Source organism: Equus przewalskii, chromosome 1 (genome assembly GCF_037783145.1).
Source record: "Equus przewalskii isolate Varuska chromosome 1, EquPr2, whole genome shotgun sequence".
NCBI classification, from domain to species: domain Eukaryota; kingdom Metazoa; phylum Chordata; class Mammalia; order Perissodactyla; family Equidae; genus Equus; species Equus przewalskii.
This window is the reverse complement of record NC_091831.1, coordinates 62,635,597-62,662,657: the sequence shown is the minus strand read 5'-3', so window position 1 is coordinate 62,662,657 and position 27,061 is coordinate 62,635,597. Positions and strand designations below refer to the sequence as shown.

At 43.0% G+C, this 27,061-nt stretch overlaps 2 protein-coding genes across 13 annotated transcripts in view; one reads left to right on the top strand and one right to left on the bottom strand.

The window, feature by feature from the left end:
• The window catches only part of DUSP29 (dual specificity phosphatase 29), a 38,337-nt gene extending 26,940 nt beyond the window's left edge, over positions 1-11,397 (top strand). Inside the window, exon 4 of the mRNA XM_008542820.2 lies at positions 6,083-11,397. Coding sequence (XP_008541042.1) covers positions 6,083-6,327 — 245 coding nt within the window. The 3' untranslated portion in view covers positions 6,328-11,397. The remainder of the gene's footprint in view (positions 1-6,082) is intronic.
• Positions 11,382-27,061, bottom strand: part of KAT6B (lysine acetyltransferase 6B) — a 191,785-nt gene continuing 176,105 nt past the window's right edge. For all 12 annotated transcript variants that reach the window (XM_070566431.1, XM_070566463.1, XM_070566473.1 and 9 more), the window contains 5 exons: positions 22,520-22,751; positions 22,049-22,208; positions 21,117-21,455; positions 18,138-18,429; positions 11,382-15,500 (listed from right to left, as the gene is read on the bottom strand). In XM_070566431.1, the coding sequence (XP_070422532.1) occupies positions 12,961-15,500; positions 18,138-18,429; positions 21,117-21,455; positions 22,049-22,208; positions 22,520-22,751 (3,563 nt within the window). In that variant the 3' untranslated portion in view covers positions 11,382-12,960. The remainder of the gene's footprint in view (positions 15,501-18,137; positions 18,430-21,116; positions 21,456-22,048; positions 22,209-22,519; positions 22,752-27,061) is intronic.

Below are 27,061 nucleotides of genomic sequence, written 5' to 3'. Positions count from 1 at the left end.
AAGGAAAAAAAAAGGGAAAAAGACATTCCAACTTTGAACTAGTATGATATACTCACAGGACAGCTTGTTTTCAATTCCTGGCACGCCCTTTTAGAGTCTGCCCCCACTGCTGAATCAGGAAAGAATGGGTCTCTAAAGTCATATGTTGAAGTCTGGTCAGATCACAGAGCATCGATGTGGAGCTGTCAGGCTGGTGTAGATTGTGACTGGTAGACTGAGTGGTTGAAATCACCCAGCAAAGAAAGGGTCGAGAGGGAAAAGGATATACACAGGGAAAAATATACATGCACAGAGAACATGTAGTGGATAGAATGGGTGGGCAGGGGTGTGGTACTAGACCAGTTGGCTGGAGATGGGGAGCAGGACATGACCACATTGCCAGGTGGAAGGCTGGGTTCCCTTCTCAGTGCTCTTGGCACTTGCACGTCTAAATGTTTCCTCAAGTCCAGGCTCAAATCAAATGCCAACCCTTCAGGACCAGGCAGAGTGCGTAAAGGAATGAAGCTGACTGTGTGTAAGGCAGTGGAGGATGGGAGGGTGGGGCCTGTGGCTAAACAGAGAGCCCCATATCTCCTCCTAAGTGGGCAGCTGCTACTCAGTCCCAGTCGACATTGGTCCTGTGAGAATCAGTGCAAATGTGATAGATCTGACTTTTCAGGAGAAGTCTCTAATCTGGCTTTTAATGTAGAATTGCTCAATTTTTAAGTGTTGGCAACAAATTGAAAATTTCTTAAAATATTGCAAAGCCCAAACAAAAGAAATCCAAAGGCTGTCAGTTTGTAACCTGTGCCCTGAGTGGTGAGGGTAGTTCATTAGTTCAGCAAGGGCGTTGTCATAGACACCATACAGTGGAGACGGCCTGTGCTCAGCCTGCATGCCACACACAGTAGGCAGCCTGGTTGTGTCTAGTCATGCAGTGGAAAACCAAGGGACACTAATGTGCCAATTTACAGCCAAGTCCACTCGTATGTTTCTTATTATACTCTTGACGTAAGAGGTGTTGATGGACAGGCTGGCCTGTAGGCAAGGCATCTCTCTTTCCTCTCTCCTGTCCTTCCTGTTCTTCTTTGGCTAGTTTTAGCCAAGTGTACACTGCTTCCCACCACTGCCTCTCACAGCCAGTCTTGTTCACTCTTTTTGAAAAGCATTCCTTGTGCTACTGTAGAGCTGTATTCGTGGCCTGCAATCAGCCCCATAGGGCCCACACCTACCCGTACCCTACCCTGATTTGACCCTTTGGAAATGACTCCCCAGGCAACCTCTGTCACTCTTGAGAAATGTTAGAGATAATCTAGTCCAGTGTCCTGCCCTGAGAGCTTGGGAAATAGAGGCCCAGAGAAGGCAAGTGAAGTGCCCAGGGTCACAGAGCTAATCAGAGGCCAGTGGGAGTTCCTTCTGTCACTCAGGCCTCACAGAAGAGTCCTTTGCCCTTATTTTGAGCATCTGGTGACTTTGCTGTATAAGAGGTCACCAAATATCATGGAAGGTGAGGCATTCCAGCTGGTTATAGGATCTGAAACAACTGAATTTGTCGTTCTTCATCAGAAAAAGAAGTACTTACAAACTACTGCTATGGGAACCCCATTTGGACAGCCTTAACTGCTCCTGGCATGGCATACTCAGAGGCGAATTAGTGTGGTTTTAATTTAATGAAGTCTTCTAGGAAAGCCCCAGGCAGATTCCATGAGGCTCTAAAGATCAGATTTTAGCATCACCACCCTCCTTTCATTCTTTTTCTCAAACAGTCCATAGCCTGCTTTTGAAGCCATCTTAAAATCTATTATGGACAAGGTAGGTAGGAATAAATAAATGAAGTCTGCTTTTGAGCAGGAGGTTGATTCTCTGGTGCTTCTAAGCTTTAACCAGACCAGATTTTCAGGGTATTTTAAGGGTCTCCTGCCCCACTGCAGCACACAAAGGTCTGTCCCCTGGCAGTTCAAAACATACCATGCACCCTTTTTCTGAGGACTTCCACATGCCCAGAACTGTATTGGGAGGAGTATGAACTCTGCCTTTGAGTGCTGCTGAGGAAGGCAAGTTCCAAGGTAGTGAGTGAGAGATGGGCAAAGGGCATCCCCCAAAAGCAACGAAGGCACTGCTTAGACAGCACACACCTGGCGGGGCCTAGGGGTGGGGCTGGGATAATAGGCTTGGCCTGTATGTCTGATTTGAGTGACAGAGGTCTACCTTCTTGTCACCAGTGAAAATATGCCATTGAGGTGCAGTAGAGATTCCGGATTTGGGTTTTCTTCATCAGATTATGGGAATTCACTTTTTGGTAAAGGCCAAAGGGGAAATATTTAACCGAAATCACCATTTGTCCAAGATTGATTGTGGCCTATGATTGGCTCATAAAATCAATTTAGTGGATGTGACCAGTATTTCTTTAAGAAAATTTTTTTTAATTGAATATATCGGGAAAGAATAGAAGACATCAGCATGCATGCACATCATAAAAGTACATAGTATTTTGTGAAATTTTTGTCTGACACATGCACACTTGTGATACCACAGAGCATTTCAGAGCTCCAACTCTGGTGTCAGGTGGCCTGGGCTTGAGTCACAGTTCTGCCACTTCCTAGCTGTGCTACTTGGACAGGACAAGTCACCTTTCTGCACTTTAGCTACCTCCTCTGCAAAATGGGGATAATAATTTTGTCTACCTCTTTGGGGCATTGTGAGGATTGCCTATGATAAAATATGTAAAAACATACTCGGAAGATATGGGGGTGAGATGAGGCTACGTACGTGTTAGCTGTGAATTTTATGTTGTGTTTTTTGGGATCACACAAAAAAGTTTGGAAGCCACTGATCCAGAAAGTTCCAACCCTGACAATGCTGTCTTCACTCAGGGCCCTGGCCTTGGCCCGTGTTTAACTCGCAGAGGGCCTCCTAGTTTCTCTGGTGTGAGACATGCTGGGAACCGGCCAAATGCAGCCTTCCTTGCTTTTTCTTCTCAACTCTCCTAAGAGCAGTTTCTCACCACCTGATGCTGGGCCCCAAAGGGTGCTGCTCAGCAGAGCCACAGAGCAAAGAGGGAGAAGCGCCCTGAGAGTCTGGGGACATGCCCTTCACCCTAGGGAGACCCAGCAAGAGCACATGGCTCGTTAATGCGGCTGTCATATAAACAAAATTTAGCTTCGGCAGCTCCTGCTGGAGCTGACCACTTCCCACTACTTTCCCCCTTTCTCTCCCACCCCGTCTCTCTCTCTTTCGCTTCCCTCTCACTTCCCCATCCTCCCACTTAACAGACTTCAGGCTCCCAAAAGTCTTAATGAACTACAGGTTTCATTTGTTTCAAACATTTAGTCATGACAGAAAGAATTACCCTTTTTGCCAGGAGAGGAAGAAACGCTTTTAGTTATCAGCAGAGCTGGCAGGCGGCCAGCAGCCTCTGGAACAGTCTGTGGGGATTAGAATGCCAGACAGAGGTAGACATTCCACTCCAGAAGCACGGTCCTGCCGGGTGATAGCTGGGGCTAGCCTCCTCCAAACCTGACTCACAATAAAGAAGCTGGCCCTGCTGCCTGCCCTCCTTTCTGGCCAAGGTGCACAAGGCAGAGGTGGTGCAGCCACACTCTTGTAACTCAGCAACATGCAGAGGGGATTGAAGGGCTGCCTGGTTAGCCTGTGGAGATTCGTGAGAATGAATTGTGACAAAATTAATCGTTCCTTATGGGGCACCTCTCTGCGCCAGCACAGTGCGTGTGGCGAGGGCTTCAGTGGATCTTTACGATTGGGCAGGGTGCGCAGGCCTCTCCAGCCAGGCCAGGGTGGAGAGAGAGAATCCTGGTGCCTGGGGTTCGCGGCCTCTTGATTTCTCGTGCTGCCTCTGCTGCTGACCATCACCACTGTCCTGGGCATGTCCTGTGAGGAAGATGAGGGGGCAGAGGTGAGAGGGACACAGGGGAGTCACATCCATTCAGAAGCTGTTCCAAGCTGTTTTTTCCAAGCTGTTCTCATACTCTGCTCCATAAACCCAGTGATGTCCATGAGTGTCTCCTTGGTCATCCTTCCAGGCCTCAGGCCTAAGACTCAGGAACAGGGACAGCATTGGAGTCACACAGCTCAAGCTGTCCCAACCAGCTCAACCCCAGTGGAGGGATCCCAGAACCACAGGAGAGGGTGGTCACTGGGATGGCAGTGGTGGGAACAGGTAGAGAGGCTAATCTCTTACTTTCTCTGTCCCCAGAGCACAGTGGCCAGTGGCCAGAGTAGAGCCTCAATAACAAGTTGCTTTCAACTATTTCTAGTGATGGTACCAGCTTTCAGGGTGACCTCTGGCAAGTCATTTCACCTCTCTGAACCTTTTTGCCATCTGTAAAGCAGGGATGATGATAATGAAACCCTTAAGGTTGTATTAAGGATGAAATGAGATGAAGTGTGTTGATGCACTGTGTGCGCTCTAGAACGCCACCAAATGCAGGACAGAAGGATCAGGGAAACTCCATCGCATAACGACGTCTCATCTGGGCCCAGGTGTCCCCACGGTAGTGGCCAAAGGAAGTTTTTTTTTCCTCTGGAGATTCTTCTAGATCTCTTGTTCTCAAACTTTTTGGTCTCAGAAAACTTTTACACTCTTAAGAATTATTGAAGACCTCAAAGAGCTTTTGTTTATGTAAGTTATATCTATCAATACCCTTTTAGAGATAAAAACTGAAAAATGTAAAAATATTCATTCATTTAAAAATAATAGACCCATTGCCTATTAACATAATATAGTATTTTTATGAAAACTTTATTTTCCAAAATAAAGTTAGGGAGAAGAGTGGCATCATTTTACATTTTTGCAAATCTCTTCAAGGTTAAGCTTATTAGAATCCAGCTGGATTCTCATCAGCAGCTTCTGCGTTGAGTCTGCTGTGATATATTGTTTTGGTCACAGTATATTAAGAAAACCCAGGAACACTCAGATATGTAGTTGGAGAAGGGAGGGATATTTTCATAGCCTTTCAGATAATTGTGAATATTCTTTGATACTACACCAAAACTGGACAAGTGATAGCTTCTTTTTTTGTTTGTTTAAGGTATGTTTTTTGGTGAGGAAGATTGGCCCTGAGCTAACATCTGTTGCCAATCTTCCTCTTTTTTTTTTTTTTTCTCCCCAAAGTGCCAGTACATAGTTGTATATCCTAGTTGTAAGTCATTCTAGTTCTTCTATGTGGGATACCACCACAGCATGGCCTGATGAGCAGTATGTACGTTCATGCCCAGACTCCCAGCATCCAAACTCGGGAACCCCAGGCCGCCGAAGGAGAGTGCACAAACTTAATCGCTATGCCACTGGGCCGGCCCCAAGTGATGGCTTCTTAAAGGCTGGTTGTGATGTGGAATCTATAGCCATATCAATAAAATTTATACTCTGTCACATAAAAATTCATTGGTCTGTCTTGCACTTTGAATGGATTTTTCACCCATGCATGATTTTTTACTATCCCGCGTTGGTCATTTAGAAAATATTGGTTTACTGAGTTATGTAGATCCTCCAAATGCTGACCATTTCCATTGTACGTATCAAAAAAACACATTTGTAAATATCACCACCAATCTTAACAGAAAATCTTAAAAGTATTGGGAAACTGTCCACCTCATGGTGATAGATACAAGTTTTCCAAAATTCTAATTTTTGCTTGAAAGTTTGCATTTTATCACTGGCAGCAAATACGGTCAGTGGTTTTCTTTGATGTAACAAGCTACCTTTTTTCACTTTTGAGAAAAACTCTGACAAATACCCAAGTTTGAATTACCATGGTTTTTCTATCAGTCATTCTTTCAAGCAAAAATGATGTTTCATGAAACAGTGGCTAATTCAGCTTACAGCTCAATCTCCGATGTGCTTTTCCTTGAGAGAACAACTGTACTTTGGGACGCAGCCAAAGTGCTTTCTGTGTACATCCCTTTTTAGCACACAGAATATTAAGAAGTGTAACCAAGGGCTGAAATTTGATAAAATTAATTTTTACTGCTACATCAAGGATATTCTTAAGGGATGTTGGCTTTCTTCCCCCTGAGAGTGCATGGTGGTGAAGAAAGCAATGACTACCAGTACAGTTTGCTGCCTCTTCTCCCTGTTCCATTTCAGATAAGATCCTGGTTCACTGCGTCATGGGCCGCAGCCGGTCGGCGACCCTGGTCCTGGCCTACCTGATGATCCATAGGAACATGACCCTGGTGGACGCCATTCAACAAGTGGCGAAGAACCGCTGTGTCCTACCCAACCGGGGCTTTCTGAAGCAGCTCCGGGAACTGGACAAACAGCTGGTGCAGCAGAGGCGACAGGCCCAGAGCAGCGACGACAGTGAGAAGGCCAGTGAGAAGGAGCTGTAGGGTCCCACAGGGAGACGGCAGAGACACTGGGAATGCAGAGGGAAGGCTGAAATAGCTCTGGCCTGTGACTTCGTTTGTCATGGAGAAGGGACAGTGAAACTAAAGCTTGACTTCTTCCAAACAAGCTCAAACTTCCCAGGTGTGTGCTGATGAACAGGGAAGATTGAAAGCTGCCCCTTGGAGAAGGCCAGTACTTGGCTTCCCAGCAAAATGGGTCAGACAGGCTTCCCAGCCAGAACTGGTTGTAAATGAGCACATGGTTCTGCACAAAGGCACCTGTACTTTTTTTTTTTTTTTTCTGTATAAGATGGAAGCAGAAAAGGATTTAAAAATGTGTAAGCATTGTGTTGTAATTAAATGTTTGGCTTTGTCTGAAAGTCAGATTCTTAAAAAATAATTTTAAAATATACATTTATTTTCTAACCACAGAAAAGTGCCCGGGAGAGCTGTGTTACAGGAGAGTTTGCACAGCTTCTCAGTGAATCCCCTTTCTGGGACATCTGCATTTCCTTACCTTCTCCTGCATCCTCTTTCGATGGAATCCCCGGGCTTGGGCCAACCTATAGGTGCTGCTCTCTGGAAACTGTGGAGAGTGACTCATTTGGTAGAAGTGGGGAATGGGGGTCCTGAGTCCTTATACAGAGGCCTCTGCTTTGGGCTCCTCCATTTCCTCAGGGAGCCAGGGCTCTTTAGAATTTTAGCAGAGCTGACACTACTCAGAAAAATTCACTAAATTGTGGTAAATTTGGACAAGAATTTGACTACAATTTTGAGAAAAAGAGGGAGGAGACACTCTTTAGGGGACTGGAACTTGGGGAAGCTCCTTTCATTGTGATTCTAGTCAAAGCAACACGGGCTAGTTTTCAGTCACACCAGAAAGTATTCGCAAATGTGTTTGCTCTAGAATGGGAGAATGAGGCAGCCAGGTGAGCTCAGGTGTGGAGTTCTCCTACCCATGAGCTAAGCCAGTCGCCATGACTGTGTGATCTCATTCTTGAGGAGAAAACAGCAGCAGGCACCAAGAGGCAGAGATGGCTTCTAGAACCAGGACCAGTAAGCCATACAGAACCGAAAAAGAGATGCTGATGGAGATGCCAGCAGGGAAGGACCAGAAACCAAAACCACCTGAAGAAAGCAAAAAGAGTGTGATAAAGGCCTGTTGGAAAAATAAGAAAAAGGGCCCATTCCTCTACTTTGGTTGTGGTTTTCACAGAATGAAAGGGGAAGTTCTTGATGGAGGGAGGATAATGTCCAGAGGCTCAGCAGCTGTAAAGCCACCCAAGAGGCATCTTGTAACCTTTGCCAGGCTTCCCTGTTTTTGTGCCGGAGGAAGAACTTGTGGCCTGGGCCCCTATGGCTGGGCCTGCCTTTCTGGGACTGCACAGGGTCTGCTCCAGGACAGTCACGTTGGCCCGAGAGAAATCGGGTCCTCATAGTGACACAGATTTGGGTGTGAGGGGAGCCAGACACAGGCTCTTCGGAAAGGGACTCTCGGGTCACAGTGGCCCCTAGCTAGACCTTCCCATCACAGGATCCCGATAACCCCCTTGACACTCATTCATCTTCTAGGTCTCATCTATTCCTTGTCCAAAGAGAAATCAATATTTCCATTTTAAGGAAATATTACATTTTCTATATCATAATGAAATATTTACATTTAGGTGAATCCATATGTGGGCAGGATGGAACATCTAGAGGTCCACTCCTGACATTCTCTTGGGTGTCCCTCCGCCTTCCTACATGCTCTCACCTCTCGGCGGGGTTATGAGTCCTGCTGAGGACAGCAGAAGCAGAAAACTTTAAAGTTGGAGGTCTGGTCTCTTCAAGATGACTCCTGGGAACCACAGGTAGGAGAAAGGAGGAACAGAAGTTTTTGCAAAAGTGTTTCAAGTCTTCAGAAGTAAAATATTAATTTGGTCAACAAATATTGATTGAGAATCTATTACATGCCAAAAACTGGTTTAGGAAGCCAAATGTCAAAAACAAAAATGCATGCTGTGATAAAGTGCAATGAGGGAAACAGGTACTGGGGTGGAGAACAATTGGGGGCAGGATGGGGAAAAAATCCACTTTACACGGGGTGGTTGAAGAACACCTCTCTAAGGAGATGAGCTGAGCTGAGACGTGAAGGAACTCGTCTTCCAAATGGGGCGGGAACGTTCTAGGCCGAGGAACAGCACAGGAGAAGGCCCTGACGTGGCAAGAGGTATGTTTTTGAGGAAACACACTGAGGTGGTGTGTTTGAGGAAGTGCCCATCAGCAAAGCTGCAGCTCGTGGGGGAGGAGGAAGTGCAAGGAGACAGGGTAGAGAGACTAGATTTTATTTCAAGTGCAAAGAAAGACCACTGAAGGGTTTTAAGCAGGGGAATGGTAGGATCTATGCTTTATGATCGCTCTCGAAAGAAAAAGTCACTCTTGCTGAAGAATGGAGAATGGATTGTAGGGAGGCAAGAAGGGCAGCTAGAAGGCTGTCGGAGCTATTGACAGGGAAGAGGAAGACAGCCTGCACGAAGCACCAGGGGACTAGTATTCAGGATTATTTTAGAATTATCCTGGAGAATTGACAGAACCTGCTGAGAGGGGAGGGAGAAATGAAAGTTATCAATTCAGTTTCTTGGTGGTGCCTTAATCCTGAGATGCAGTTGACCATGGCAGAAATGGGGGGAGGGGGCTGCAGATCACCAGTTACGTCATGTCTGTTAGACGTACAAAAGGTGTCCCACGTCATTTGACCTTGAATCCAGTGAGAGGTCAGAGGAATGTTCACAGCTGGAGGTAATAATTCTGGGTGTTATCCATCTAGAGGTGGAATCTGAAGCCATCATACTGGATGAGATAATGAGAGAAAATAGAGAGGAAGCACCCAGGCCTGAGTGCTTGGGTGTCAGGGGGAGATCCAGGAAAGCGGACAGAGAAGGGAGAAGGAAGACCAGGACTGTGGAACTATGGAAGCCTGGATACAAAGAAATCGAAGGGACTGTTTCATCACATGACAGTACTTGTACTCTTAGTAAGACTGACTGTAGACCACCGATTGCTTGTGACCACGAAGTACCCTGTATTTATATAGCACCTAACAGTTCTTAGAGCATCACATATTCATAAGCTAATCAGAGATGACAAGCCTTTTCACAGAGTAGTGTTCTAGGAAAAAGAGCTGTGATTTGGAAAAAATTGGGTTTGTTGCACCTCAAATTTTAGCTGAGTTTGGGCAATAAATTAGCTTCTTTGAGCCTCAACGCCTCATCTTAAATTGGATACAACTGCCCCATTTCCTGCACAGGGTTGGTGTGTGGAACATGTGGGAGGACTGTTTATGAAAGCTTTGCAGCAATATTGCAAGTCATTATTTTAAAAATAGAATGTGGGTGAGGAAGGTCGATGCCATCACACCTGGGAAGGCCCCACTTGAGCTATTAAAAAGTAAAGGTTGGCAACTGACAACCACTTGTTAAGACTTTTATAAATGAAAGAACATGGTACTGGGTTTAAAAGATGTGGCCGGTTAATGAACCTCAACCTTATGGCGACCACATTTCAGTTCTGATGAATCCAGCTCCTGTTTTCCAGGACCCTCAGTGTCCCATTTAGGTCTGAATTGATTTCTCTAGTGACAGCAGGTGAGGAGACCGTGCGGGCTGTTCTGAGGCCACCTCAGCTCAGCAAATTTCTCTCATATGCTAAGCCTTTCTGTCTGTCAATGAATGCTGTGACTTGGGGCCAGCAGAAGGGCTCTGGTACCTGGCTACGCTGCAGTCCTTAGGGAGCCTGTGAAACACAAGGAGTTGCCAGTACTGTTCTGAGATTCTGGTCTAGCAGGTCTGGGGTAGTGCCTTATCCACAAACTCCCTGGAGGACTGCGGGGCAGTCAGGGTGTGGGGGTGGAGTCCCGGTATCACACTGACCGTAGGGTGTGGTTATCAAGCTACTGCCAAAACGGAACACAGAGGGGCATCTCAGTCCCCAAAGAACCTTAACACAAGAGGAAAGAGACCAAATATCTGAACGTTTCAAGGTGAGGCCAGTGGGAGGTTCTGCGTATCTTCCAATCAGCTTGTTAGCAGGACCCCACCTCACCTCCCAGGCTCGGGCAGCCTCTTCCCTGATGTGTGGACCCCCTGGGCTGCTAAGCTCCTTGGCTGCTCCTGGACTGATGCAGCGGTGCTTCAAACAAGCAGCAAACCGTTGCCTCTCACTCTGAAGGGAGGTTAGAAGCTTCCTTTCCTACCAGCACAGCAACGTAAAGGTTCTCTTCTCCCCTTTTTGAGGACAGGCCTTGGAGAAGCGTCTTCTTCGAAGCCCTCCATCAGCCACTATAGATTTTCCCCCACTGACTGTGCAGTTGTGGAAGGAAGGGACCAAAAGATAACATCTTGACACTAAAGAAGTTACTCTTCCTAACTGCGAGAGAAAAAAATACTAAGGGTGAGGGCACAAGGCGAACCATCACTGGGGGCCCTCTGTTGGGGCCTGTGACTCCGGGGTCTATGCTCCATTCTGCCTCTTCAGAGTTCTATTCTGTCTCCTCAAAAGCTTGTGTCTATGATCAGTACAACATCTGATTTTTTGTGTTGAACCACTGGTGGAAAAGCAATGCTCTTCCTCCAAGAGTTTGAAAGTAGTGACCAGCTGCTCTGGCGAATTGTGAGCACCCACGTTTAGAAACTGATAGCTTAACGGGCCAGTTTCACATGGGTGCCAAGTCAAACATTCATTTCTAGGCTTGCCAATGGAATAATCAAATGTTTTAACAGTCAGAACTTTCTCTGAATTCCATGTTTGTGAACACTGACATTTTTCTTTTTGGTCTAAACTTTAGATTCTAAAGAACACATCCAATCACTCATTCACAACAGAGCAAAACTTGCACACCTTTTTTAAGAAAATGATTTTTCAAACATACAACCCCAAATTGGGTGCTTTTTTGTATTAATGTTTATAAAAATGAAATTTGCTACTGCTGCACTAGGGCCGGAGGGGAGTTTCTACAGACTGAACAAATGAGGCAAATGGATATCTGTGCAGGATCCCTTTGCAAATGAAGATCAAAGTCAAAAAGAAAAAAACAAATTCACTTTATTTTAAAGACAATGATTGGCATACAGAAGGTATGCACTAGCATAAAATAAACTTTCATGAAAAGCATTAAAATCCATTATAAATTAATTTATTAAATAGGTATTTGGTATATGTGATGGTTTTATAAGATATTACTCTTATTTATTGCCAACCCTCTCCCCCAAAGTCAAAACAAATCAGAAAACCTCATAACTCCAATTTACACTAAATAATTTATTTTCCCAAAATGTGTATGTGTTCTGAGATGTGACACATGATACAGTTCAATTGGTCATTCTCTATCAATCATAATATGACAGGACACAAGAGGCTAAAAATGGCTCATCATAATTTATTTTATGTTAAAATGTACAGCTTTTTTTTTGTTTTGTTTTGTTTTTTTTTTGAAGTGACTGACTAAAAAGAGAACAGATAAATACAAGAGTGTCGCTGGCTCCTATTTTATACAAGGATTTCGCCTCTCCTCCTTGGCCCTTACAGTCACCCTGTACAGGTACAAAGGCTACAAAAAGGAAGCAATATAAACAGACACAAATAACTTTTTTGCTTTTTTACATGCGATTTGTAAGCTTAGTTTGAGCTATTCACAAGCTACTTCTCTATTTTTCCTTAAAAAATAACTCCAATATTTTATAAAGATAGAAAAATCTACAGATGGAATGAAAATGTAAAGTTAGAGGCATTTCCATAAAATAGCAACTTTACACCAAATTCACTATTTTTTTTAAATCCTGCCAAGTATTTGGACATATATGAAATGTTTCAAAACCTGACAGATAAACACTGAGATATGCTTCATTCAATAAACAGAAGTCTGCATTTATAAAACAGAAAGCTGCCTTTTTTCCCCAAAGAAATCTGTCACCAAAATGGAAAAGGGTCTCAACTTTACACCAAACATTTAGCAATAAAACCCTTTTGACTAACCAAACGGGAATAGCTTTTATAGCTCTTTACAGTTTTATAATTAACAAAAATATAGTTTTTTTTAAACCCTCAAATTAGGGCACCCTAATCAAGGCAAAAAACTTAAGAAATGGCTTACCGTTAGCACAACACTTGTACAGTACTACAAAATGCACTGTCACTAACAAAGACATTAGCGGCATGCTGAAGTGTCACCTTAAACAAAATATACAATAACTGAAATGCTAAAGGCATTTACATGGAGTGGACAGGGAAGAAAAAAAGCTCTAGGTTCAGTATTAAAACAGATAATTTGGGGGGTGGGGCTTGATATCCACATTGTTTAACGGAAGCAGGCACGACAAGTGGCTGCCTCCAAATTGTAGTCCAGAGAGGCCTTCCTTTGCAGAGAATTTCATATAAAAGTAACAGAAACAAAAGTACCAAAAAAGAAAAAGGAAAAAAAGAAAAACAACTTGTATAAGGCTTTCTGCTGCATACAGCTTTTTTTTTTTTTTTAAATAAATGGTGCCAACAAATGTTTTTGCATTCACACCAATTGCTGGTTTTGAAATCGTACTCTTCGAAGGTATTTGTGCAGATCAATCCAAGAGTGATGCCCAGGGGTTTTGTGACTGCCCAGGTTGCCTACCTTCTCATGTAGGACCCATTGAGAGATTGTTTGGACATGCCTGTGTTCATGTAGCCGTGATGCCCAGGGGCCGTGTACATCATGTTACCATGGGGCGGGGTCTGCATTGGCTGCTGGGCATATGGCTGGGTTCCCATCATGCCCATCTGCATCTGCATAGGGTATTGGGGCGTTTGATTCATGTAGCCATGATTGCTGTGGTAGCCACTGTTCATCATTGGCTGGGACATGCTGTACCCATTCATGGCATTGAGAGTGTTCATGTTCATGTTGACAGAGTTGACATTGTAGGCTGGGGCGGGCATCAGGTTCACACTCATGTTCATGCCTCTTTGCATTGTTAAAGTCCGTGCAGGACCCTGCATGGCTACGGTCTGGGAGCGCCCATAGATTTGCGACTGATGGGTGGCAGCGGCTGGTGACAGAGATGCCGATTTGGTTCTCATGGAGACGTGGCCCTTGCTGGCAATCTGGGTTTGCAGTCTTTGGCTGTGGGAGATACCAATATTTGATGCAGCCATGTTTCGTTGCAAAAGAGGCGGTGGCAGATTCATTGGAGGAGGAGTCAGGTTGGGGGGTGGGGTCATGGTAGCTTGTGCTTGGGGTCCCCCAGGGACAGAGTGTGGAGACTGGGAAAGCTGAACAAGCCCTGTGTTACTTAATGGTGTGGACAAAGAGGCACTGTTTGCATAGGAAGTTACAGCAGCGGAATGGCTGTAAGGCAATGAATGATCAATAAGTGTATTAGTTAACTGCTGTAGTTTGGCAAGGCTGAAGGTGGCTGATGGCTGTGGGTAATGCCCAGCCCCAAAGTCACTTTGACCCATCCGTTCATATAAGCCAATATTGGCATTGCCAGTCTCAGGGATCTCAGCCAGCTGCATCGGCGGGGTGAAGTTAGCAGCCATGCTACACGGAGCCAGCTGCTGGCTGCTGCTCGGAGGCCGCTCCACCACACAGCCTTGAGGAGACTTGACGTTGCAGGTCGGGGGAGAACTGATGCTGGTTTGTTGCAGCATGCTGCAGCTCCCACTGATGTTGGACATCTGCTGGGTGACAGCGCAGCTGCTCTGTGTCAGATTGCTAGAGGTGAGGTTGCTATAAGAGCAGCTGTTCTGTGAAGAGCCATTTCCACAAATGCTGCCACCCATAGTGGAATCATAGCTGCTAGGGTTTTCGTAGTTCTCAGTTGTGCTCTCAATACTTCCCAGGTCACTAAATCCACTGTCTACGACTTGCTGTGAATGATCTGAAACTGACGGGACATCCATCATTGGACTGGTTTCCATGTTCTGCAAAGATGGCACTGAGATGGCACTTTGATCTGGGCTAATTTGGGCATAGCTATTTTCTAGGGCAGGAACACTTGGGCTGTTGACAGAACGTACTGACTGGCCAGGATGGGAATGGACAGATGAAACCGGGCTACTGTGGTCTGACTGTTGGCAATCATCCAGCGTGGCAGCGATTTGTGGACTTTGGTCTGCATGGGTGTAGTTCTGTAGGCTTCTACAGGCCTCTTGAGTCTCGGCACAATCCTGAAAGGTATCGTCCTGTTCACTGTTCTCCTGGGTCAAAGACTGAACTGCCTGGACTGTCTCAGAGTCGATTTCCATGGTTGCTGTATTTCCCTCTTTGAACTCAGAATCCACTTCTTCCCTGTTCTTTTGGTCCTGCTTCTGTGCCTGTTCTTCTGGGGGCTCCTCATCAGATTCAGGTGCCGTTTCAGTGTCTCCAGCAAGCTCCTTAGGTTCACTGTTACAAGAAGCTGCAAGATCAACGCCACAGTCCATTAAGACCTCTGGGTTTGAATGACTAGGCTGGACACTAAGGTCTAAAAAAGCCTCCTGGTTTTCCAGTACTTCTTTGAAGGCTTCTCTTGGGTGTTCTTTCTTCTCTGCTTCCGCAGACTCCATATGACTATCATCTTCATCATCTGCATCATGACCCTCGTTGTGAGATGGTTCTTCATCCTCTTCCTCCTCCTCTTCATGATCATCCAAACGGACAGAGTCTTCTTTGTCCATGCAGACTTCTGGTTCCTCTTTTTCCTGACTTTTAGCACCACCAGGATCTTTTTCTACGTTTCCTTCTTCTTCCTCCTCCTCTTCCTCTTCTTCTTCTTCCTCCTCCTCCTCCTCTTCCTCTTCAGGTTTGATTAGATCGTCTTCTGGCTTTTCACCTGGTGATTTATTTGGACTTATAGGTGCACATGTTTCTTCCCTTCTGTTTTCATCCCGAGGCAGCAGGGGTTCCACAGCTTCCTCAACCTCCTCCTCAATCCTGGTGGAAGTAGGGCTGGTTTTGTCCTCTGGAGTCTCCTTCTGTTCTTCCACTGTTACCTGGTCATCAGGTTCCATGGGTGTTTCTGGTGGGGTGTACAAGTTTAGTTTAAATCCAGTCTTCCTCTCTTTGTTTGGTCTCCACTTAGATAGACCATGCTTTGTTCCTTTTGGCCACACTTGTTTGCACTTTAGAGGTTCAGGATTGTCTCTACTGCCTTCTTTCAAGTTATTAGCATCATCATCCATATTGTCTTAGTGAGGAGACAGACAGAGAGGGGAGGAAGAAAACAAAGTCTTAGAAAGCATAACCATGAACAACTTGAATTCATTCTTCTAAATTAATTAGCAAACACTGCTTTCAATTTAGCATTTTAAGAGTTGATGGTAAAGACAGAATTAAAAGTAATATAGAATAATATTGTGGTATAAACTGAGTAAATAACCTAGGCCTAGGAAAATAATATATGCTACACACACACACGCTTAAAAGAAAGTTGTACTTTTTATAGGAAGCACATGGATAAAGGCAACTATAATAAGTTTATTTGAGTTTAACAAATAAGACATTCTCTGATGCAAAAGCCTGGAATTCCACAATGGAAAAAAATCCATTTGAACTTTTATACATTAGAAAATACAGGGAAACAGGGTTAATGCTAGCTCATATCCAAATCATCACAGCACTGAGGAAATGAATAGAAATCTAACTTGCATATTTATCCTGAGAAAGTGAACTTCTGTTTGTGGACATTTACTGTATTTAAATGATCTCAGATGACATTATTTACTTTGACTTGAATGTTCTCTCTGGCATAAAAATAACCTGTGTTCCTCCGAAACAAACGAATTAAATAACTAAATACCCAAAATACAAATGTATCTGCAATCTACTACAGGATCATCATTTTTACATGACACAAACTATAATGTATTTACCATGAAATTATTGAACATTTAAAATACAGCTACTCTTTTTATCACTAATTCTGTCCACATTGTATTTTGGATCAATTTGCTGCTCAAATGTATGGTTTGAATATTAAAGTAAATAAGAAGTAAACCATAATTGTCAAGTTCATTTTAATTCAGCTCATCTTATATCTACTGTACCTGTCTGCACATACGAATATAAATATATAAATATATTTATATAAATACAAGCAAACAAATATATGCATAAATATAAATATAAAATATCCAAGTCTTCTTAGGATCTTTAGAAAATTAAAGATCATACTGATCTCTTGATGGGGTCAATTTAAAGAAAAAGCTTTACAAAGAGAAATATCCTTATTAGAAACACTATTTTGGAGAACAAAAACAAGATCTAATAATCAGTGTGGAACAGAGATCTCTTTTGCCAGAATGCAATGATTTCCAATGCAATCAGTCAAAGCAGGGTACGCTCTTAGCTCATTTATGTAATAAAGGGTTAGAGATGAACTTACCTGCAAGTATTACACTCAAACTGGCTAGCTGAAAAGAACAGATACGTGATGTGGACTGATTCCTTCAGAAGCACAAAGTACAGTACTCAGTTAACAAACATCTCAAGATGTTCGAATGGTTTCATTTCTCTTCACATAGGCAGGGAATAGCCATGCAAATGCCCCTGGATTTCACATGCTACTGGACCTATCAGCTTCTGTAGCAACACCTCTCTAAACAGAAGATGAGTTTCCTGATAATTATTTTTTAAGAAAGAAGAAGATCCTGAAAGGAATCAAATGTAATACGGCCATTTATAATCTTTAAAGGCAAATGGCACAAAGTGGAGAACGAAGGCAGTGATGATTCATTTATAGGCTCCCGAGAAGACAGCTAAGAAGTGGAAATAAGGCTCAATTTTCACAAAAAAATGATCTCTTGCTGCAGTTTGTTGTTGTTGTTTGTATGTTTCTTTGTTTAAAGAAACTAAAGAACAAGGCTTGGTTTCTCTAAACCCAGGGTAAGATGTCATTCCCTCAGCAAAATACTGTATGCAGCAATAGTATTCTTATTAATTCAGAAATACAGGTAGATGCTTGCTCAAGTTCTTAAAATTGTGGCTTTTCAAAAGCAAGAGTGATAACCTGTGGTTCCCAGGGAAATGAGATAGCCTGTACCCTAGATGGGAATAAAGTAAAGTTTTGAATTTCAGCAGTAGAGTAGGAAGCCTGTCCCACATTTCCTCATGATTCAGCTGGGAGCACGACTTCCCAGACCAACAGGCAAGGGATGGTTGCTTTTAAACAGGGCATCAAAGACGATGCACTGGTGTTTAGTATTTTTTTAGAGGATGGGGCGAGGTGTCCCTGCCAATAGCAACTGTAAAAGAATAATTTAAAAGAAAGGACAGTTTTCTGATTTCTATATTATCCTATACTATCAAAGCTAATAGTGATGGTGTGGGGGTGTGGGTAAGTTTAGAGGATTCTCTACAATAATATAGCCTAAGACACCACTGATTATAAGATGCACCATCAATTTACTAATATTTGTTTTTCAGGAAAAAAAAGAAACAGTTGCATTCAATGTTGACACTGATAATAATATATACCTTGATTTCAAAAATATTAAATGTGAAAAAAAGTACATTTTAAAATCAAGGAAATGCAGTGTGTTCCTTATTGAGAGACTTCAAAATTTTCGAGGATAAGCCACTTTCTGGAAAGTAAGATAAACCCACCTAGAGGAATGTTCTGGCCTTAGAAATTGTTTAACATAAAATCCAATTCCAGGAAGAAGGTATAGAACGTTTTATGAATGAGAAAGGATATATGAGCACTTATTCGTGGTGGGTTGGCACAACCTCAGAGACGCCTTTGGATATAACTCCAGGTGCCTGCCTCTTGGCAGTAATATACAGATATTCACAAAGGTAGGATTTTTATAATTCTTCCACTTACTTCTACAAGGGTCGGAATTCTTAAAGCAACGATTGTCTTTTCCTTCCTCTTCCCCTGTTTGTCTTTTCTTCCCAGGCTGATGTTGGAATGCTTTTCTCAGGGGGGGCTTCTCGCCATCTTCCTCCACTTCAATCTCACAGGTAGGTTCCAGCTGTGGCATTGGCCTCTCTTCATCTGAGTTGTCAAAGGGCTCATTCAGTACTTCTGTCGTTTCAGAAATGGTCTCAGTTGTTACACTGCTGTTGATCCTCCTGCGTTTACGACCTCTTTTCTTCTTTAGTACAAAAGGCCTCTGAAATTAATTCCAAACATAATACATAAGAGCTCATGAGAAATTAAATGGTTGAAGTCGATATGCAGCAAACATGTACTGAACGCGTGCCTGAGAATCTGACATGTAAAGACTTCTGTAATGCCTTTGTACTTAACCTTCCATTTGATGTTTAACATCTCACTTGGGCTTCAACTACACAGGCAAGTGTTTTCCAAATAAAACAGCTGTTTACTCAAGCAGATGCTTTGAGAGGGAACATCCTAGCAGCTTAACTGTACATTTTAAAAGCTAAGGTTTGCTTTTCTAACACACATTTTCCATTGGCACTTGCTGGCTTCAATATCATGTACACCATAGCTATTAAGTTATCAAGGACACCAATGTTTCTATAAGTGATACAATAATTAACCAGCCACTGGGTCACTCATTTAATACTTGATAACTGTTCAAGAAGCATGTACCACATGCAAAGCACTATAGGAAATACGATGGTACACGGTACACAAGACGAGCCTACTTGTCCCCCATTTCACAGGACCTCAGGAACAATGAAAAGGGAAGAGAAAAAGGTACTGGAAGAAAGGATTACTTTACTGTTTAAAATGTTAACAGAGTCCAGTATTGGTGGCTGCAGAGATGCCAGTAGCTGATAATTTTACAAAATATTTTAATAGAGAAAGCATCTAAAAAATTAAAAGACATGTGAAATGTTTTACTTATATAAGACGTAAAAATTTTTTTTCTGGGGCCAGCCCCGTGGCCAAGTGGTTAAGTTTGCACACTCTGCTTCGGCGCACCAGGGTTTTGCCCGTTCAGATCCCTGGTGTGGACATGGCACCGCTCGTCAGGCCACGCTGAGGTGGCATCCCACATGCCACAACTAGAAGGACCCACAACTAAAATATTTAACTATGTACTGGGGGCATTTAGGGAGAAAAAGCAGGAAAAAAAAAAAAAAAGATTGGCAAGAGTTGTTAGCTCAGGTGCCAATCTTAAAAAAAAAATTTTTTTCTTTTAATTGCACTTAAGGTTGGCACCAATGACTCTCCATAATTGCAATTATAAAGTATTTTTTCCCAACCAAAAAGTATCTAATGATACAAAATTCAGATGCAGGAATAATAGGTAGATTTGCTGCTAAAATGTAATGTCAATAATAGGGCCAAAAAATTATGGAAAATACATTGTAAAGAAGGTTCAACATAATTGGTTAAAACTCAAACTCTAAGTAAACTGTATCCAAGAATTATTGTGTCTCATTTTCTCATTTTTTTTTTTTTTTAAGATTGGCACCTGAGCTAACAACTCTTGCCAATCTTTTTTAATTTTCTTTCTTCTTCCCAAAGCCCCCCATTACATAGTTGTTGCTTCTAGTTGTGAGTGCCTCTGGTCATGGCATGTGGGACGCCGCCTCAGCGTGGCCTGATGAGCGGTGCCATGTCCACGCCCAGGATCTGAACTGGTGAAACCCTGGGCTTAACCACTCAGCCACGGGCTGGCCCTGTCTCATGTTTTTAACTCTTTGACTGTTCAATGAAGTACACATATTAGCCTGCTAATCATATTCTGTAATTTAACGTTTATGGTTATCAATCCCCCCAGTTGGCCTGTCCTCCCTAGTGCACTAGAATTTTCTCAAACATGAGTATAGACAATATAAAGAACTGGTTTTCTTTAGATTGAGTCCATTTATATGATGGCAGTATATATCATGCCTTGGATGATTCTGGTTTCTGATGTTTTTAAAACAAATTTCTTTTGTTATATATAATTCATGAATGTACTTTCCTTGTAAGAAATCAAAACATTATTCATAAACCCAAAGTCCACTTTATGGGATGGTTCATTCTACCAGCTCCCCACAGCTGCCCTTCCACTAGAAGACTGCCAGGCTTAGAAGAATGCGTACCATCTGAAAGGTGGAACGGCAGATTCTTTGACAGACACCACACAGGATAGCTTTGGGGCTGAGCCTTAACTTGTGTTTCTCTAGTAGTCTTGTCAATACTAACAATATCTGGCCCCTCTCTGTCACAGACAGATACTGAAGAGAAAGATATTAGATCTGGGTTGAGCAATTATCTAAAGACAAAATCAATTTTTTACCTTCTGCACAGGGTGTATCTACTAAGCCATGAAGACACTTCAGTAATGTGTACGTGGCCACAAATGCAAAATAACAGCTTCAAAATGAAGGACCTAAAATACCTTCTAACAATTCTATGCAAAGAACAAGAAAAAGAAATAGCATCAGGAGCACCGGGCGTAGAGTGTGAGCACTCATCTGGTTCTTGCTTCATATCTAACGAGTTGTGAGACCTTGGACAAGTCTCCTAGCCTCTCCAGGCCTTGGTGTTTTCATTAAAATTCGGTGAAGGGTGGTTTAAGTGTTCTCCAGGGCCCTTTTCTGTTCCCATAGCCTGATTTACTCTAGTCCCACAAACCAGCAGGTGGCAGTAACTCCTAGACTAGAAAGCTGGCCTATTCCAGGTTTCCTGTCACAGCACTAACAAACCTCAAAAAGTAAACACAATCATGACTGTAAGATAAACAATAACGATATATGATCAGTAGGACTGGATACAAATAAACTACATCTAAAGAATAGAGAGTGAAACAAATACTAATAGATCTAAGAATGTTTGCAAAGACAAATAAGATTTGACTGAAACTGACTCAGACTGAAAGTCTAAACAGACACATACCTTTCTCTTTATGGCAACTGATTGTGGTTTAGTTAATCTTGGAGGAGAGCTTTGAATATTTTCTTCTTCCTCTTCTTCCTCCTCCTCCTCTTCTTCCTCTTCCTCCTCCTCCTCCTCTTCCTCCTCCTCCTCCTCCTCCTCCTCCTCCTCTTCACTGCTCTCTTTAGACAGCTCCATCAGCTGCCCTCGCTCCCCTGCCACTGGCCGGCTCTCCGGGGAATGCAAATATTTATTTTTCGATTGTACTTTTGCAGGTGATTGCCTACTGTTGGCTCTAGATGACAAGATTTCTTGCTCCTCCTTTTCCCAGCAGCTAGCTTGTTCCATTAGCCGCTCAGCCTAAGGAGGGAGGGTAAAAATGGCCAGTGAGAGGACAGTTATGCGGCCAGAGTCTCTAAGGATCAAAGGCAAAGGATCTCTAAGTCATTGCTGATCAGGGCAGTTAGCCAGCCAAGCAACATTCCACTTGCGTCATCTCAGGACTCTTTTGCATCAGTTAGGATAACAAATCAAAGAAGATTGGGTTTCAAGGGATATTTAGCAGTATTAATGATGCAGCAAATTGATTTGAGTCCTTTATCACTACATTACACGCTCACTGGCACAGAGCACTTTAAGCAAGTTCATAAACACAAAGAATCGATTGACATTGCAGCCTTGGAGCTCGGCACCAAATTTGATCTGATTACATGCTGTCAGTAGTGAAAAACACTGCTTTATGATCAATGATAAATGTTTCATTTTTCATACTCAATTCAATAAAATTATCATGTCTTATCATGCAACCTCAGTTAGGGTAAATTAGTGCCATATCATTTCACACGCTCGCTCTCCATAACCAAGCTTTTGACAATGATGTTAATGACTTTCTCAGCTTAAGAATGCTACAAGATTGAAGTTACACAACTTAAGCTGATGAAGCCAATCATTACCTCTTTTTCAGCTTCTCGCTCTTCTTCAGAAACTGCAGCATTAGAAATTAAAATTGGGGTCCACCTCAGACTCTCTGGATCAAGTTCATTGGTCCGGGAGCAGGTTTTCAGCTTTTCCATGTGGCCCAATATCAACTTTTCTCTTCTAATGATGACAAATCTGTAATGTGATGAGGCAGAACAAAGTGCAATCAAAAGGTGGAATTTCATTTCACCTTCACATACTGACATATGCTAGCACTAACATTACCTGGGCTGGGAAAAATCAGAAAGCTCATCAATGAAAAGGCATATAGCAAATTGAAATTTGATTAACAAAGAAGTGTCATTTCCTGTTTTCTTTTCAGGAGAAAGGTTTTGATAATACTGTTGGGGAACCTCTTATCTTTAAGTGGAAAAATCTGCCTAACTCCAGGGGCCTTTTCTGATAAAGATGCTTGAGAGGCAGCCAGGGTCGCCCAGGGTACTCACCTGCCGTCCCTCTTGTCAATCATGTGGAGGTGCTGCAGAGTGGTGGCGATGTCGTGTGGGCACATGCCTGTAGCTCTGCTGATCGCCTTGATGCTGATGTGCCTCTCGTGGTGGTGGTAGAGGTATTCTAAGATGACGCTCTTCCAATAGGCCAGGTAGGACAGACGGCCCAGGTCAGAGAGTGGCTTTTCAGGAGACCCTGCTTGGCCTTCTCTTCTAGAAAGCAAATAGCCTAGGCGGAAAAAGCAAAAGTCGACCTCACCGTCATGTTTTCAGACTGGAACAGGGGCCTCTTGAAATAATGTAAGTAGCAACAAGATAAAAACATCACATCGGAGAAGTGCATTCATTTTATGTATGTAGTCTCTTCCCAGTGACGGTGATTTGACATCGATGAAGTGTATGCTTCTGAATGTTTTATAGTGGCATTATAAGTCAATTCTTGTCACTAGTGACAGCAGCATCCCAAACATACACTGTTGCATATTTAACAAAACTAAGGTTGAAGACATAACTTCTGATAAGTCTCAGCATCCAAGTCCCCCACCAGCTTTAAATTCTTTCAAAAACTACATGTCAGGCATTTACTCAGAAATCCTGTCCAGGGACCACCGCAAACATTAACAAGTAAGTTGTTTTCTGCAGGAAGGACCTAATGACCCTTTGACAGCTGGGTCTTAATAAAAGAGAAGGGCCTCTGTTGACTCAGATTCCATATTGCTTATTACATTTAACCAGCGAGCTAATCCGAAGCTTTATTTTAGGACTAAAAAAAGAATGTCTTTTAAGTCAACTGCTGCAACTCATATCAGCTCCACTAGCTCTATTTTCATGGAAATTAATGTATAATCCAATCCTAGAATATGTTGCTCGTACAAATTAAAACAAAACAAAACAACCTCTTTAAAACAAACTGTTTCGTGTATACCCAGAAAATCCCGGCGCATGGTAAGCTTTTGAACATGCATTCTGCAGCATTACTGTGAAAGTTCTTTGGCAGAGGAACTTCAAAATGAGAAAAACTTTAAATCCACTTGAAGGTAATGAATGAAAGCTGGCGGCTGTCTCAGTAGTTAAGAGCCACTTATGGAGTAGAGAAGAAATGCTATAAACTAATGATGTCTTCCTTGCTCTAATTATCTATTTCAACACCTCACCTTCATGAACTTCCTAAATTTAAACAAACATCAACCACATACAGTAGGTGGCAGCAATTACAAAATCATGCTGCTCTGTAAACCATCCAAATCTTCAGCATTTTTCTTCTTTATCTACATTTCCAAAATGGCTGCATTCTCAAGAATTTTCTCAATTTTGGATTTTTTGTTAGAAGGAGAAATCAATGCCTCCGATGCATTTTCCTGCCTCTCAAAATCACTGTAAATAATGCAGAAATATAGAATAAGGAATCCAAGCTGACCCTAGCGGGGTACAACTACAGCATTTTGACGGTTTTAATCTGAATGCCATTATAAAAAATAGGCATATATTTAACTTTAGGTTTTGCTGAAGTCTTTGACTTATCTGTCTCTTTAATTCATGTTTAAGTGCAAAGGATTTGACTGAATGCAAATGAGCACCACAAAATCTTACAGTGAAACCACTGTCGACACGTCATCCGGCTGCACACAGAGGCTTTCAAGAGCAGCGTGTCAGGAATGCTAACAGTGATGGCCACTGTGCCGAATCCAGCCCACACCATGCCCTGTAAATATGGAGAAGAGCTCTCTGTTGCCAGAGTACAAAGGGTGCCCAAACCTCAGACCACAGATAATTGGCACATCCGTCACCTGCCTCCTAAGAGCTTGGCACACGCTGAGAAATTTACTCAGTCAGCTGGAGGTCTCAGCTCTGTACTCTTGCGCAGGGAGAGAACCATAGTGTCGTGGATATGAAACTATCCCCCTTTTGTCCATGAGATCCCACAATTAAAAGTCCCCTGCAGTGACTGTGAAATTCCCCAGCCCCTCACTGGTTCTTAGCTGAACTCCACAGCTGGGGACAGAAAGCACCTGCTCAGCCTAGCAGAAAGATTTCTGTACAACCAAAGTGGTCAGAAGGTGGTATGTGCCCTCCCTACCTTATGTCCCCCACTATGATGAGCAACCTTACCCAGCAAGCAAATGTATTTCTTTGTTCTGTCTTCTCTTCCCACAATCTCTACTCTGGGCTAAGAGGAAGCAGCCAGAATCCTCCCAAAACATATTTGACACAGCTGTTCATGTTTTCACACCCTGAGGCAGTACAGATACACCTTATCAGGGCCTGAGCCTAAACAAGATAGGCCACTGCAACTATCAGGCAACTTGGGGTCTGTGGAGAGCATTCAGGCATAAAACTTTCGGCACCTGCTACCCCCTCCATGTTAAGTGGCTGTCTCCTGGGACACTCACTGGGACACAGTCTGCAGTCTGTGCTGACACTGCCACGGAAGAGTCCCGGGGCCCATGGGGACCAGAGGAGGGGGCGGCATGGCAACGAGCCCTGTCGAGCATGCGTACACTGAGCCCACCGGACTTTCACAGCAAACACCTCCATACTGAGCTAGCAAAGGCTACAAAGCAGGAAAGCTACAAACACCTGACAGGAAGTGATCCTTTCCTGGGTGCTGGGGAGAAAAAACTGCAAACAAAACTCCAACAGGAAACCTCAAGCAGGTTTTCAGGGATGATGGGCACCAACACTGCAGATCACATAGTGCCACTGCTGGGAGGCAGCGCTGCATTGCCTGCAGTTTGTTTTTCCTTCTCTCTGACTCATGAGACCCTCAAGAAGCTCACAGCAATGGAAGGAATTTACACTTATGCCAAGAGCCATTTGTAAGTCCACAGAGCCTCCTCCTGCAGGAGAAATTTTTGGTTTAAATGGAATCCATTTGAACAATCAAAATGACCAAGAATAAATTTCTGATTCCTTATTTGTCAAGTGAAATCACCTGTAATATATTAAAACATATAGCTTAGAAGAAAAAGTTTTGTCACGTCTAATCCATTTGTGCACTAAGTGGATGCAATATATAATTCAAATTTTCTACCTGCAGCAGGCACTTTCCCTCAAAAAAGCTACAGCTTCACTACTCTGACCTTCATAATATGGCATTTTTTAAATAATGAATTTCTTAGAGGAAGATAGGCACAGCTGCTAGCTCAGGGCTAATCTTCCTCAAAAACAAAATTAAAATTAAATAATGAATTTCTTGCCATCTTTTGTTTCCTCCTACTTTTTCTAGGTTCCTCAAATCATAATTACGATATAGCCCACTGACAGAATAATTTTTGGTAAGAACATTTACTTATTAAGTGATTATAGAGATGTGGTGGTTTAAGTTACAGCTCTTAAATTTAACTTACCAAAAAGACTCCAAATAATTGATCTAAGATGCAGGGAAATAAAAAGCACTTATCTTGGAAGCCGGTGTATTATCCTGAAGCATCTGAAACAAGTACAACACACCCCTGGTGAATAGATTCCCATGGTGCTCTAACACCTCTCCTTCACTCGGGATACTTTCCATCAGAAACCTGAACTATCCCTGGGGAAACCTGGCTGTTCAGACTGAAAACAAAGTGATGTTTGGAGGACAAATCTCAGTAGCTGCAGTACAATTAGTTGCTGGTGAAATTATTCCCTTTAAATGGTCTGTTAGCCAGGGGTGCTGGTGAACAGCACTTACTCTGTGATCAGCAGGCCTGCAATTGGAAGCTGGCTAGCCCATAAACTCCTCACCTACGTCCACTATCTCGATACCAGCGAAAGCTGGCCGCTTCTTTTGCTTCACTGGAGCTACTTACCCAGGGAAGGTGAGGTCTGAGTTTCAGTACACGCCTTACACACTTAATTCAAAAGACTATCAAGGTGTTTGCTTAAAGGGAAAATAAGAACAATGTGATATCTGCAAAAAGTAAGCATTTCTAAGCTGTACTGCATGGGACCAAAATTTATATCACCTCTGTTAAGACTGACCTACTTGTAGTAAGAGAATCAGTTTTCATGTTAACTAGTCCTGATCCTTTGAGTTTGAAATGGTTAACTCCCTCCCAGGGGGAGGAAAAAAAAGTGATAGAAGAGTTGCCTTTGTGGAGACAGATCCATTAGGATAAGGAAGAAACTATCTAGACAAGGTCAAGATTTGTTTTTGCAGACCTAAATTCCCAAATTAATTGAACTCCCAGCACATTAATTGCAAGGTTAACCCTCGTTTAACATGAAACATTCCTTCCTTTTAAACTAGCAATATTTCCAGATTGCAGACTGGACGAGAAGTGGCATAACGTTCTCAGGCAAGGATAAAGATTTACCCCACAAAAGCAGCTGCCCTCAACCCTTGCCCACCTTCATCTTCTACCATTTGGAACCAAACCACATGAACTTTCTCAAACACAAAAGCATAAACTTTGGCAAGCTACTCCCAACTCCCATCTGCCTGGATTATGTGAGTTTGGGGTCACTAGCTGCTTTTAGGGGAAGATGATCTTCAAGGATTACACACCTTTCATCAGATACCTGTTTAACTCAGCAAACCCTGCTGAAAGGTTCCTATCA